This window comes from Leucoraja erinacea, chromosome 6, assembly GCF_028641065.1.
Source record: "Leucoraja erinacea ecotype New England chromosome 6, Leri_hhj_1, whole genome shotgun sequence".
Taxonomy (NCBI): Eukaryota; Metazoa; Chordata; class Chondrichthyes; order Rajiformes; family Rajidae; genus Leucoraja; species Leucoraja erinaceus.
Genome location: NC_073382.1, coordinates 69,037,729 through 69,051,050, shown reverse-complemented (window position 1 = coordinate 69,051,050; position 13,322 = coordinate 69,037,729). Strand labels below are relative to the sequence as shown.

At 42.3% G+C, this 13,322-nt stretch overlaps 1 protein-coding gene across 4 annotated transcripts in view; it reads left to right on the top strand.

The window, feature by feature from the left end:
• LOC129698273 (sestrin-3-like) overlaps positions 1 to 13,322 on the top strand; it is a 93,573-nt gene that overhangs the window by 42,368 nt on the left and 37,883 nt on the right. For 3 of the 4 annotated variants that reach the window (XM_055637314.1, XM_055637315.1, XM_055637312.1), the window contains exon 2: positions 5,284 to 5,349. The exons of the other annotated variant lie outside the window; for it this stretch is intronic. In XM_055637314.1, the coding sequence (XP_055493289.1) occupies positions 5,284 to 5,349 (66 nt within the window). The remainder of the gene's footprint in view (positions 1 to 5,283; positions 5,350 to 13,322) is intronic. 4 annotated transcript variants of the gene reach the window in all.

Sequence of the window (13,322 nt, the reverse complement as noted above, 5' to 3'; positions counted from 1 at the left end):
TGAGTGCAGGATGGAAATGACTATTGAAATTAATGAAGTCCATGAGTTCTGCATGGGTGCAGGAGGTAGCCCTGATGCTGATGTCAATGTAGCGGAGATAGAGACTCTGCGTCCTCACTCCTACACATTCCATCTCTCTCTCTCTCCCTTCCAAAGATGAAAAGTACGGAGAGAAGAGCTTATTCCTTTCACAGAGCTCATGTCTTCCTAATTTTGCTGCAGACTAACGGAAGTTCCGCGGAGGCTGATTAGGTGCTGTGAATGCCAGTGTCATCTGTGTGATGTCCTGGAGACCAGGTCTTCAGATTGGTCTTACTTGTACTTTTGGCAATAACCTTTGCAACAAAAATATGTTCATAATCAAAACCTTTGAGTGTCAATATTTGGTACAGCCCACATCAACTGGAAAACAAGCCAGTGTGCTTGGAGGCTAAGCTATGAACCTCCAGCTCCCATATTACCAGCTGGTGTAAAGGTAAGGCATAGGAACTACTTACGGTTGTTTATTTTGTTGTCTAACTGATGATGACGTGGTTGGTTACATTTACTGATGGAGCGCACACTAGAAATAGTTCCGTAATTCGACCTGGAAACCAGTCAGTTTTAACCGAGAGGTCCATGCCCCCAGAACTTGCCATAACATAACACTCTTGGCTATCACACTATTCTTTGTTTGTACCAACTTTGATTGGTGTTACACAAGACTGGTTTTAAGAGTTAACTCTCTATTTTCTAGTCAATTGGAATATTTATTGCTGGCTCTGTAATCCACTCAGTTATGGTTATTTAGATTTAAAGTCTTTTAGCTGAAAAGCCAGTTCCTGTTCATTTTGTAAACTATATAATTAAACTAGACCAAGTGCAGACCCGTTGGGTCTGTTCCCCCAACGTGCGGTTGTGGGGGGGGAGGCGGGAGGCGGCATGCAGCGTCACACACTAACTATTCCTTCCCCCCCCCACCCCCGCACTCACGCTAATTACCCCCCTTGACATTAAAAGGAGCATATTATTAATTTGCTCCTTTTACCCCATAACAACCCTATCTACTGACGCATAGCCCCCAACTTGCAGTCACATCTAGAGGGGGGGGGTGGGGGGGGGGGGGGGGGGGGGGTTAGAGAGTGAGGGCTGAGAGAGAAGGGGCAAGAGGGAGTGGAGAGGTGAAGAGGGAGGGTGGGGTGAGAGGGGAAAGGTGGGGGTGGAGGGGAGGAGAGAGTGAGAGTGAGGGGGGAGAGGAGGGGGGGGGGCACTGGGAGGTGAAGAGGTGAGGGTGGAGGGGGAGGGGGTAGGGGGGTGGGGGAGGGGAGGGACGGGGGGGCAGGGAGAGTTGGAGAGGGGAAGACAGGTAGGGGTGGAGGAGAGGGGGGAGAGGAGAGGGGAGAAGGGAGGGGGGGAGAGGAGAGGGGGGGGGGAGAAAAGGGGGGGGAGAAGGGGGGAGGCAGAGGGAGAGGGGGGGGGGGGAGGGGTGTGCTGAGAGGAGGGGGGTGAGGTACGGGGAGGGGGTTGGAGGGAAGGGGGGTTTAGGGGAGGGGGGCGGGGGAGAGGGGAGGGGAGAGGGGGGGGAGGGAGGGGGGGGGGGGGGGGGGGGGGGGAAGAGAGTGCCTTTTTATTTCAACCCAAACCCCCCAAACAACCATTTGCAGGCAGTGCTTTTTTACTTTAACCATATTTTCATTTTCAAACCACATTAAGGGTACTTACTCACAGTTGTGTGGACATGTGTTCAGTGTTATTCACAGCTCAGAGAAACATGACCCTCTGCCTTCCTCCAGCTTGCAGACTAATTGAGGCACACCACTTCCTGGTTTTATAGTCCATCACCCCTGCCGCCAGCGGGGGCAGCAGAGAGAATGGGGAATTTTGTGAAATCGTTAATATCTCTGTCATTTTTCATCGACTGGAAAAATTCTCGGCACACATGCGGCGGAGGGGGGGCTCTGAACGAGGTGGCCAAAAATGTCGGCCATAGGTTGCGGCGTTCTCTCGGAAATCGCAGCACAGATCGCCAAAACCGGTCAAGAACAGAGTTTTAGTAATATAGATAATACACACTTTGAGTTCCTGTGTAATGTGCCGTTAACCTTCAATGTCAGAATAACATCATGGACTGTGTTTTATGCAGAGGAATGGGTCCCAAGTGAGGATGCAATCTATAATTTTTTAAAAGGAAAAAGTATTCTAACAATTTAGATGATTTAAAGTGGTGAGCATTTAATTTTCATGATGTAAAGGAATAGTTATTATGTTTAGTTCTCCAAAGGTTTAAGTTTTTTGTTTTTGAATTGGAAGTAGTGAAAGCCAATTACCTAATTTTATCCAAAGCAAAACACAAATTGCTGAAATAACTCGGTACGTCAGGCAGCATCCGTGGAGGGAATGGAGAAACAATGTTTCGGAAACTGTCGGATCCTGAGCTGAAAAGTTGCCTATCCATTGCCTCCACAGACACTGCCTGATTAGTATGGCTCTTGGTATTTTGCTCAAGATTCCAGCATCTGCTGTTCCTTGTGCACTCACCTAATTTTATCTGCATCTCCTTTTTGTTTTAAAAGGAGTGCTGTTGATCTTTTGACTAAAGAGGAAGCTAGAAAAGAAAAGGTGGGTGGGTTGGGGTTTGTCACTGAGGCGCTGCCTGGTGAAAGCTTATGAAGGGAATGAAGCCATTTTCAGAGACGCATTTTGGAGAAGGCAGAAATGCAGTGGGTTTCTGTACTTGAGTAAGGATGAGGAATGAGAGGGTGAAATTCGTGGTTGAGATGGTTCCTTTTACTTGGCTGTTTCTACCCTTGCCACATTGGGATATCAATATTTCAGACTGATCTTGAGACTTTTAGTTTCTCAGAACTATAACCTCATGGCCTTTCTCTGAGCTAATGCAAATTGCTTGGATGAACCATGCTAAATATAGTGCTACCTCTTAGAGCTATGTCGTTTGCAGGTTTAAATCTCACAACTGATTTGCTCCAATCCGCACTGATGCTTCCGTGTAGTTCTGATATCTGCTCTGAAAAGCGTGCTGCCTATGGAAAGGGTGCTGACTAATCAGTGACTACACTTGTTTAAGGTTCATTGTTTTGAATTCCCTTCTGCAATTTTGTGAAGATTCCTCTGGTATAAAGTTGGGTTATAGACAATTTATCTGCTCACTTTGTAAAAGAATGAAGTTGATCATTTGACTAAAGGAGGCTTATGCAGAGTAAACTGAACAAAAATATATAATTCCACATTCATTCATATTTTAAGAAAAACAGATGACTAGAAGTCGGGATACAATATCTCCCAAGTTAATTGGGAAACTGAAGATGGATCATCTATTAAGCATGAATTGTTGAGAGAAATTAATTATGAACGTCTACATGGGGAACCCAAATGTAGAGCACTGAACTGAAGAATTATTTTGGAGTTGTTTAGTGGTTCATTCATATTATTGTGCAATTGTGTTAATATTCCTGTTGTCCTGTGATGATTTTTTTTACTGTTTACTGTTAATCTTGCTATTAGAGAAGGTGGCGATCGGTATGTCACCTTGGAATCCACCCTTCACTGATGGAAGTGTTGTTCCTTGTATATTGGTTTAATGTTCAAGTAGATAATATTTTGGAGATACTTAGTCATTTCATTGGTCCCAGTGGACTTGTAAATACAATAATTTGACCCAAAATCAATGGTCTTATTCCAAAGACTGCAATGCTAGAATGACTACTGTAGATATAATTAGAAATTGTCAGTACCTTTCCATGGTTTCACAGACTAGTGTGGTTGTTGCCGAAATAGCAGCAAAAGTTCATAAAAATGAAATCTTTTTAAGTCTAGCATGATTTAAAAAAAATAAAATAAAAATCCACGCTGGCAAATTAATTCTATTTGTGCAGACTATTTTGCATTCCTGTAGGTTTCACTTACAACGGTTCTGCAGAGGGCATTGTACAACAGCTCATGCATTATAAACACAATTTTAAAGTCTCATGAATAATTGATGATAACAAGATCAGTTGCAACTTTTGGAAATTAGTCTGCCTATGCCTAGTTTTCAGAATGACTCTTGTCAACAAGGTTAATCCATTGTATACAGGTAGATATCCCCAAAATGAAATTACTTAAGTTACACTAGGGCTAATCTATTCATGATGATACAAAGATGGAATGCATATTCCATGAAAGATAAAGATTCAATGTTTCTTTTGTATATTTTTTTTTCTCTTAAATTGTACAAAAAAACTGGGCACAAATGTCTTAAGACACTCTCAGTCAGTCAGTACTGTTTGGTCCTATCTTTAAACAAAACACCCTTGCCACCCATGTGGTCCCTGGATGATATCCCTTGTTCTCATCCACAACCTCTTAATGTCCAGCAGAGGAAGGAACCTAGACTGCGGTGGTCATCCTCCATAGAATCTTGGCATGCTTGAACCACGTTTGGCATGCATTCTCTAAAGGACATCTCCCTGTGCTGGAAGACCAACACGTTTCGGGCAGACTTTCATCGAGTTGATAATCTTCCAGCAGCACTTGATTCCATCTCCAAATGTGGCCCTGGGAACAGCCCGTAAATTAGTCCTCTGTTACAGAGCAGTTAGGGACAAACGTGACAAAGACCCTTGTAACGTTCTCCAGACTCTCTTTGCAAATCCATATTCTGCGAAAAGTGGACAATCGTCTCTTCTCCATTGCATCTACTGCAAAACAATTGTAATCTCAGTGTTGCCTGGAAGTGTAGTTGCAGAAAGCTATTTAATTTTTGGCATCCTTGCCATCTAAACCATCCCTCACTGAGGGAGACACCTTCTTCAAATCATTGCGCATCACTCTGGAAAATTTATCGGGCCATCCATTATTAATCACCTTGCGATCCAGTTGTCATTTCTGCTTGGGCACAGACCATGGGTGATGTGATATTCCTGTGCAAATTTCTTTAGGAACATTGTAGTGGAGTTAGGAGCATGTTGTACTGGGAATGCCAGTCATTGGGCACTCTTGGCCCAGCCTACACTCCATGGCAATCCGCTGGTCTGTGCTTTAGGTCACATTTACACTTTATTTCACCCCACCCCAAACCCTCTTTCCTCTCGGCCCTCCCTCCCGCATCTTTCTGGAGATGAAGACCAGGACAGAATGTGCAACATCTGATCTGTCATTGTAACTAAAGTTTGTTATGGTAACATATTTTCGCATTCCAGCCCACCCTAATGTATGCACTATCATTTCTAGGTATCTATCTGTATCGTGCTGCTGGGATGTTCAGCAGGTTTGAGCAATTAATCAATGTGCTCTTTCTATAAACAGGAAAATGGTGCAAGGGTCCCTCAACCTATGGCAAGTGGACCAACTGCTTTCATACCAGAAAAAGAGGTAATTTTGTATATATTCTGTAACATTATTAAATAATTACCATTTTAAGGAATCTGTGTTTGTACAAATGATTAGTATTGAAAAATAATAGTATGGGGACCCCCTATTGATCTGCTCCCGTATGAAGCACATGAATGGAGACTTGTGTAGGAACTCTTAAAAACAACAAATAATTAAGAGAATGGGTTGGTGAATTGAGAAGAGATCCTCATCATAATAATCCTCTGCCATTATACTAATATATTAATTAAACTTCCAGAAGATTTAAGTGGCAAGATATTCTAGAACTAGAAGAGATTGCAGATGTCAGAGCAAGGCTGGTCGATTAAAAAGGTTTATGCATGGTGAGAATTTGAAGTTTCAAGCAGGATGTGAAAGCCAAGGATTTTGCAGACCTAACTTGGCATGAAATAGGGGCAGAGTTTTGGCTGTTGAAATTAGCAGCTGTTTTGCAACAAATTTGTGTTGGTCAGGGGCTGGGGCAGGTGGAGTTAGACTGGTAAGCTTGTAAAAGACAAAGATTTGGATGAGAATTTTATCAGCAGATGGGCGGATGATCAGTGGCAATGATGAAAAGTGGATGTTTGGTGTGGAAAAGTGACCGAGTTGAGAACGGCAGAGGTTATAAACAGTCTGCGTCAGTCTGAGATTGACTAGGAAGGAGTATGGATCCACTGGCTAGGGTATGGACCTGGTGGATCTTTTCAAAGGTGACAGTCGAAACATTGGACAGCATTGCTGTTCGTCATGGATAGACTGTATAGACTCGGCTTGTATTCGCTAGAATTTAGGAGATTGAGGGGGGATCTTATAGAAACTTACAAAATTCATAAGGGGTTGGACAGGCTAGATGCAGGAAGATTGTTCCCGATGTTGGGAAAGTCCAGGACAAAGGGTCACAGCTTAAGGATAAGGGGGAAATCCTTTAAGACAGAGATGAGAAAAACATTTTTCACACAGTGGTGAATCTCTGGAACTCTCTGCCACAGAGGGTAGTTGAGGTCAGTTCATTGGCTATATTTAAGAGGGAGTTAGATGTGGCCCTTGTGGCTAAAGGGATCGGGGGGTATGGAGAGAAGGCAGGTACAGGATACTGAGTTGGATGATCAGCCATGATCATATTGAATGGCGGTGCAGCCTTGAAGGGCCGAATGGCCTACTCCTGCACCTAATTTCTATGTATCTATGTATCTATGTCATCACAGGACGTTGGACCAGTGGTTTGAGAATGAAGAAATACTTGTATAGAGCAGGGTATTGGAAACGGACATTAAGCCTTTCAATTGCATTGCCAAGGGGAAATGTGTAGATGTAGAGAAGGCCAAGGAAAGGTTATTGTGAGACAGTAGATAGTGGAGCCAGTGCAATCTGACTGAGCTGGACAGTGAAATGTTGGATGAAGATGGGGCAATTAGATGCTGCAACAGAAATGGTAAATCATTTAGAACCAAAAAAACCCCAATGATTTTTGTGACTTTTTTAAAACCAGCTCATTTCAGAATTGCGGCAGGAACCAAAGGTATTGAGAAGATAAAACCCAAAGGAACGTAGCAAAAATAAATATTGGAGATATGGTAATTCCTCACTGAGACAGGGGGCTCAAATGTACTTCTGTTGAGGGGAAATACTGGTGATGGTGGCAATGCAAAAGGGTGACTGAGGGGTGCAATTTACAGTGACTGATAGTGTGGGAGACTCTAGGTGACGGTGAGTTATCAGCTTTTTACTGGGAAGGGTCTGAAGAATTGTCCCAACCCAAAACATCACCTATTCATTTCCTCCAAAAATGCTGCCTGACACGTTGAGTTTCTCCAGCACTTTATGGTCATCTTAATTAGGAACATGAATCTGGTGAACGCATTAAAGGCGATGATCAGGATCGTAGGTCTCAGTTATTTGGACAGGATTTGGTTTTGCAAACAAGGAGAGAACTTGGATAAGGAGCAAGCAAGAATAGAAATGTAATGGTGACAGTTTAGAGTCAAGAGTGTTTTATTGTCGTATGCCCCAGATAGGACAATTAAATTCTTACTTGCTGCAGCACAACAGAATATGTAAACATATAGTACATAACGGGAGTGGAAAAAAGCTCAGCGTGTGTGTGTGTATGTATACATATATATGTATGTATGTGTATATATATATTTACACAGTGTGTGGATAGCTAGATGGGTACAGCAGTAATAATGATAGTATGTTGTAGTTCAGAGCTTATTTGTTGTGTTTAATAGCCTGATGGCTGTAGGGAAGAAGCTGTTCCTGAACCTGGACGTTACAGTTCTCAGGCTCCTGTACCTTCCCGATGGCAATAGTGAAATGAGTGTGTGGCCAGGATGGTGTGGGTCTTTGATGATGTTGGCTGCCTTTTTGAGGCAGCAACTTCGATAAATCCCTTTGATGGAGGGGAGGTCAGAGCCGGTGATAGACTGGGCAATGGTCACAACTTTTTGCAGTCTTTTCCGCTCCTGGACGTTCAAGTTGCCGAACCAAGCCATGATGCAACCAGTCAGTATGCTCTCTACTGTGCACCTGTAGAAGTTCAAGAGAATCCTCGTTGAGATACCGAATCTCCGTAATCTTCTCAGGAAGTAGAGGCGTTGATGTGCCTTCTTTATAATTGCATCTGTGTGCTGGGTTCAGGAAAGATCTTCGGAAATATGCACGCCAAGGAATTGGAAGTTTTTGACCCTCTCCACCATCATCCCATTGATATAAACAGGATTGTGGGTCTTCATCCTTCCTCTTCCAAAGTCCACAATCTGTTCCTTGGTTTTACTGATGTTGAGAGCCAGGTTGCTATGATGGCACCATGTGGTCAATCGATCGATCTCACTTCTATACTCTGACTCATCACTCGAGCCAAGATGTTTAGGTGCTAAAAATCTCTGAAATAGGCAGGCAAAAAGGCATCATCAAATTACAAAATAGGCACGAAAAAGGCATTTATTGACAAAAAAGGCATAAAAAGGCATTTATTTCCACCACCAAAATATGGTTAAAAATGATCATTATAAAGGTATACTACATTAAATGACCAAAGTTGCCTTGTTGCACATAATTAACATCATTTTTAGCAAATTATCTTGTGTTAAACTATGCTGTGTCAGACAGAATATGCTTCAGTTGTGAAAAACATCTTTCTACCCCAGCTGAGGTCACTGGTGCATACCCAAAACAAGCTACAAATTCTATATTCATGTTGATATCTTGTGCATTACAATCACCTTTGTGAACTTTAGCAATGTTTTGTATTTCTTCTAGATCTTTGTTAGCTAAAATCACTCTCACATTTTCCTTGATGTCTTTACCTACATCGCCAGGAACTTTGCGAATATCATCAGTTACTTTGTTGAAAACCTGCAAGTTATTCACTAATGTTTCGCCACATTTCTCAAGAGAAGTGATAGCTTGTGTGAAGTTTGCAAAATTGGAAGCAATAAACACAAGATCGCAGTGGAGGGACTTTTTCTGCATGATTTCACTGATGATCCTGACTGCAGCAGATTCTTCTTCTTCAAAACAGTTGACAATTTCTTCTATCTTTTCAAAATTTGCAGCATAGTAGAGTACAGCAGAGAGCCATGTACCCCACCTAGTCAAAACGGGCTGAGGAGGTAGCGGAATCTCGGGTGCCATTTCCTTGAACAACTGCACACGTGACGGTGCTTTGAGGAAGATTTTCTCAACATTGGAAACTAGGCGATCGACATTTGGAAACAAGCTATTTATGTGCTCGGCAATTCTATGGGCTAATGTCAAATGCAACATTTTGGGGAATAAAACTTTAAGAGCACGAACAGATTTTTACATGTACGGAGCTATATCAGTCACAAACAGAAGAATATTTGTGTGTTTTATACCTTCTGGCCAAAGTACACCAAGTGAAGATGTAAACTACTGATCAATAGTTGAGCTGGTACACAAAAATGCTGGAGAAATTCAGCGGGTGCAGCAGCATCCATGGAGCGAAGTAAATAGGCAAAGTTTTGGGCCGAAACCCTTCTTCAGACTGATAGGGGGGGGGAAGAAAGGAAAAAGGAAGTGGAGGAGCCCGAGGGCTGAGGGAGAGCTGGGAAGGGGAGGAGACAGCAAGGGCTTGCTGTCTCCTCCCCTTCGATTTTCCAGCATCTGCAGTTCCTTCTTAAACACAACAGTTGAGCTGTTTGACTTCTCCAATACTTCCGATGTCAACAAATACTCCTTTGAGGAGCAAGTCCTCAGCAAATGATTTCTTCAAGCAGACGACGTTCCGGCTTTCAGCGATGGCGACATCACCACGGAGGTCCACTGGACTGGAGGGCGGCATCTCCGGCCTGGATCGATCGCCTCAGCGCAGAGGGAGAACAAGGAGGGAAGAGACGGAGACTAAGACTTTGCCTCCATCACAGTGAGGATGTGCTTGGTGAACTCACTGTGGTGGATGTTTAATTTGTGTTTATTGTACGTTTTGTTTTTATTGGTTCTGTGTATGACTGCAGGCAACATAATTTCGTTCAGACCTAAAGGTCTGAATGACAATAAAGGAATCTAATTCTAATTGTGGCACCATCTGCAATTCGTCCAAAACAGTGGTGTCATCGGCCAACTTGATGATGGAGTTCGCACTAATGAATATTTATTACATGGCATTTGAACCTCAGTGAGGCTCAAACAAAACTTGGTTTCCACAGCCATACAAATAGAGACAATTCCTACAAGACACACACACAATTCAAGTTACAAACATCCATCACAGTGAATATCCTCCTCACTGTGATGGAAGGCAAAGTCTTTCTTTCCCCTGCACCATTTTTCTCCTGATGTTGAAGCCCCAGGCGGGCGATGGTAAGTTCTACGGCCGCACAGGGAGATGTACGGCCCCGCTCCAGTCACAAAGTTGGAGCCCCCGGTGGGCGCTGGAATGTCCTGCGGCCATTGAAGCCGCGCCGGGCGATGCACGGCCCCGCTCCGGGTCGTTCCAACCCCGCGACACGGGCTGGAGAAGTCACGTTGCGGGAGCTCCAGAAAACGGTCTCCATCCGGACCCGCGAGCTCCCGATATCCCGACAGTCCACAGGTTTGCAGCTGGAAATAAAAAAGATGGACAGGGACAGGCTGAAAGGGCCTCAGCGAATGTCCGGCGGCACAGTCATGAATATCGAATGAGTACAGCAGGTGGCTGAGCACTCAGCTTTGAGGTACTCCCGTGCTCATTGTTACTGAGGATGAAGTATTTCTGCCAAACCAAACGGACTGTGGTCTGTGGATGAGGAAGTTGAGGATCCAATTGCAGAGGGATGCGCAGAGATCCAGTTCCGTGAGCTTGGTAACCAACTAAAACACAGCCTGACGGAAGTGTTTTATTGTCCAAGGGGTCCAATGCGGAGTGGAGAGCTCGTGAGATCACATCCTCTATTGACCTGTTATGATGGGAGGCGAACTGTAGTTGGTCGAGGTTCTTGTCGAGGTAGGAGTTGATGTGCACCATAACCAACCTCTCAAAGCACTTAATCACCACAGACATTAGTACCGCTGGTCGATAGTCATTGAGGCAAGTCACCTTAATCTTCTTGGGTACCGGTATTATTGATGCCCTCTTAAAGCAGGTGGGAATCTCAAACCTCAGAAGTGAGAGGTTGAAAATACCCGCAAAAACTCCAGCCAGTTGGTCCGCACAGGTTTTGAGAACTCGACTGGGTATGCCATCAGGTGCAGGTGATTTCCTGAAGGATCTTCTGACGTTGGCCTCTGACTGTGAATGTAATACCATCACGGCGAATGGGGGCTCGCGAAGGCACATCAGTGTTCTATCTATCAAAGCACATATAACGCATTGCGCTCGTCAGGGAGTGATGCTTCACTATCGTTTGAGCTGCCTCTTGATTTTGCCTTGGGAGGTGATGGCATTCAAGCCCTGCCACAGTTGCTGAACATTTGCCTCGTCCTCCAGCTTGGAGCAGGTCCCCTTTGACCTCTGCGTCACCAGACCTGAATGCCCGGAATCTGGTCTTCAGAAAAATGCGGATCTCATGGTTCATCCAAGGCTTCTGGTTAGGAAACACTTGGAAGGTTTTTGATGGAACACAGTCTTCCACACATATCCTTATGAAGGATATTGAGGAGTCTATTGGCTCTCTTAAAAATGGTAAGGCAGTAGGGCCAGATGGTCTAGGTTCAGAATTTTACAAGAAATTTCATGATTTGCTGTGCCCACGCTTGCAAAGACTATATGATTATATCTACACCCAACAGAAACTCCCAGATACCTTAAATGAATCTATAATAACGCTTATTCCTAAAGCTGATAAAGATCCGGAAGATCCGGGATCATACAGAGCAATTGCACTTCTGAATACAGACCAGAAAATACTAACTAAAATACTAGCACGTAGATTAAGTACAGTGATGAATAAATTAATACACCCTGACCAAACAGGCTTTATTCAGAAACGGTATTCATATTATAACCTAAGAAGATTATTTAATATTATATATACCAAGAGAATTATTAATGAAGATTTAGCAATAATCTCACTTGACGCTGAAAAAGCATTTGATCAGGTCGAATGGCCTTATTTATTTTCGGTGATGGAAAAAATGCAGCTAGGGGAGAAATTTTGCACATGGATAAAACTGCTATACACAAATCCTACGGCCAGAATACTTACCAACCAAAGACTGTCATCTAAATTCAGTCTATCTAGAGGGTGTAGACAAGGATGCCCGTTATCTCCATTACTATTTGCACTTGCAATTGAGCCACTTGCAGAAAGAATTAGGGGGCATCCGGAAATATATGGGTATAACAGTAAAGACACAGTGAATAAAATTTCTCTATATGCAGATGACGTATTAATTTACATCACAAAACCAGAAATTAGTATCCCAAACCTATTAAAACTAATAAACCAATTCGGTGCACTTTCAGGATACAGAATAAATTGGAATAAAAGTGAAATTATGCCAATAAGGGAACATAATAAACAGATAATACAACAATTCCCATTTAAAGTAGTAAATGAAAAATTTAAATATCTAGGTATCTATGTAACTAAGATATATACATCATTATTTAAAGCAAATTTCCCCCCATTATTGAATAAATTACATAAGAATATCCAATACTGGAAAACATTACCTATTTCAATGGTTGGTAAAATTAATGCCATAAAAATGATTTTTTTACCGCAAATATTATACCTTTTTCAGACGATTCCGATATACCTGGCAAAAAACTTCTTTAAAAAATTGGACTCTATTGTTAATGATTTTATCTGGGATTATAAGAATCATAGGATAAGCAAAAGACACCTGTGTAAATCAAAAAATAATGGAGGCTTGGTTTTACCTAACTTTTTGTTTTATTACTGGGCAGTTAATATTAAAAATATGAACTTCTGGTTGGGAGAAATAGACCAGCAACCAGACTGGTTAAAACTGGAAAGGGAAGATTGTATGCCTTATGATATTGGTTCGATATTATTTGCTACGTCTAAATTAAACAAGAAAATTTATAAGGAAAACCCTATAATATTTAGTGCTATAAAAATTTGGAAACAATTAAAAAAGACATTAAAATTAGATAACTTATCTCTTTTTCTTCCAATTGTGAATAACTCATTGTTTAAGCCTTCATGTTTAGACGGGGGTTTTACACAATGGAAGAATAATGGAATTAAAAATATAGGACACCTTTACAAAGAAGGCTCTTTTTTGACATTTCAGGAGTTGCAACAGATTTATGGACTTCGAGGAAATGATTATTTCAGATATCTTCAACTCAGAGATTATGTTAAATCGAATTCTAAAAATTTTCGAAATAGAAACCCAGAGATTCTTGATGAATGTTGGAATAAGCATCCTAATACAGAAAAATTAATATCTTATATATATAATATCTTATTAGATAGTGACATTCCTTTGACGGACTTACACAGACAAGCATGGGAAAAAGAATTAAACCAGGTAATAACGAAAGACACTTGGGAAGAAAG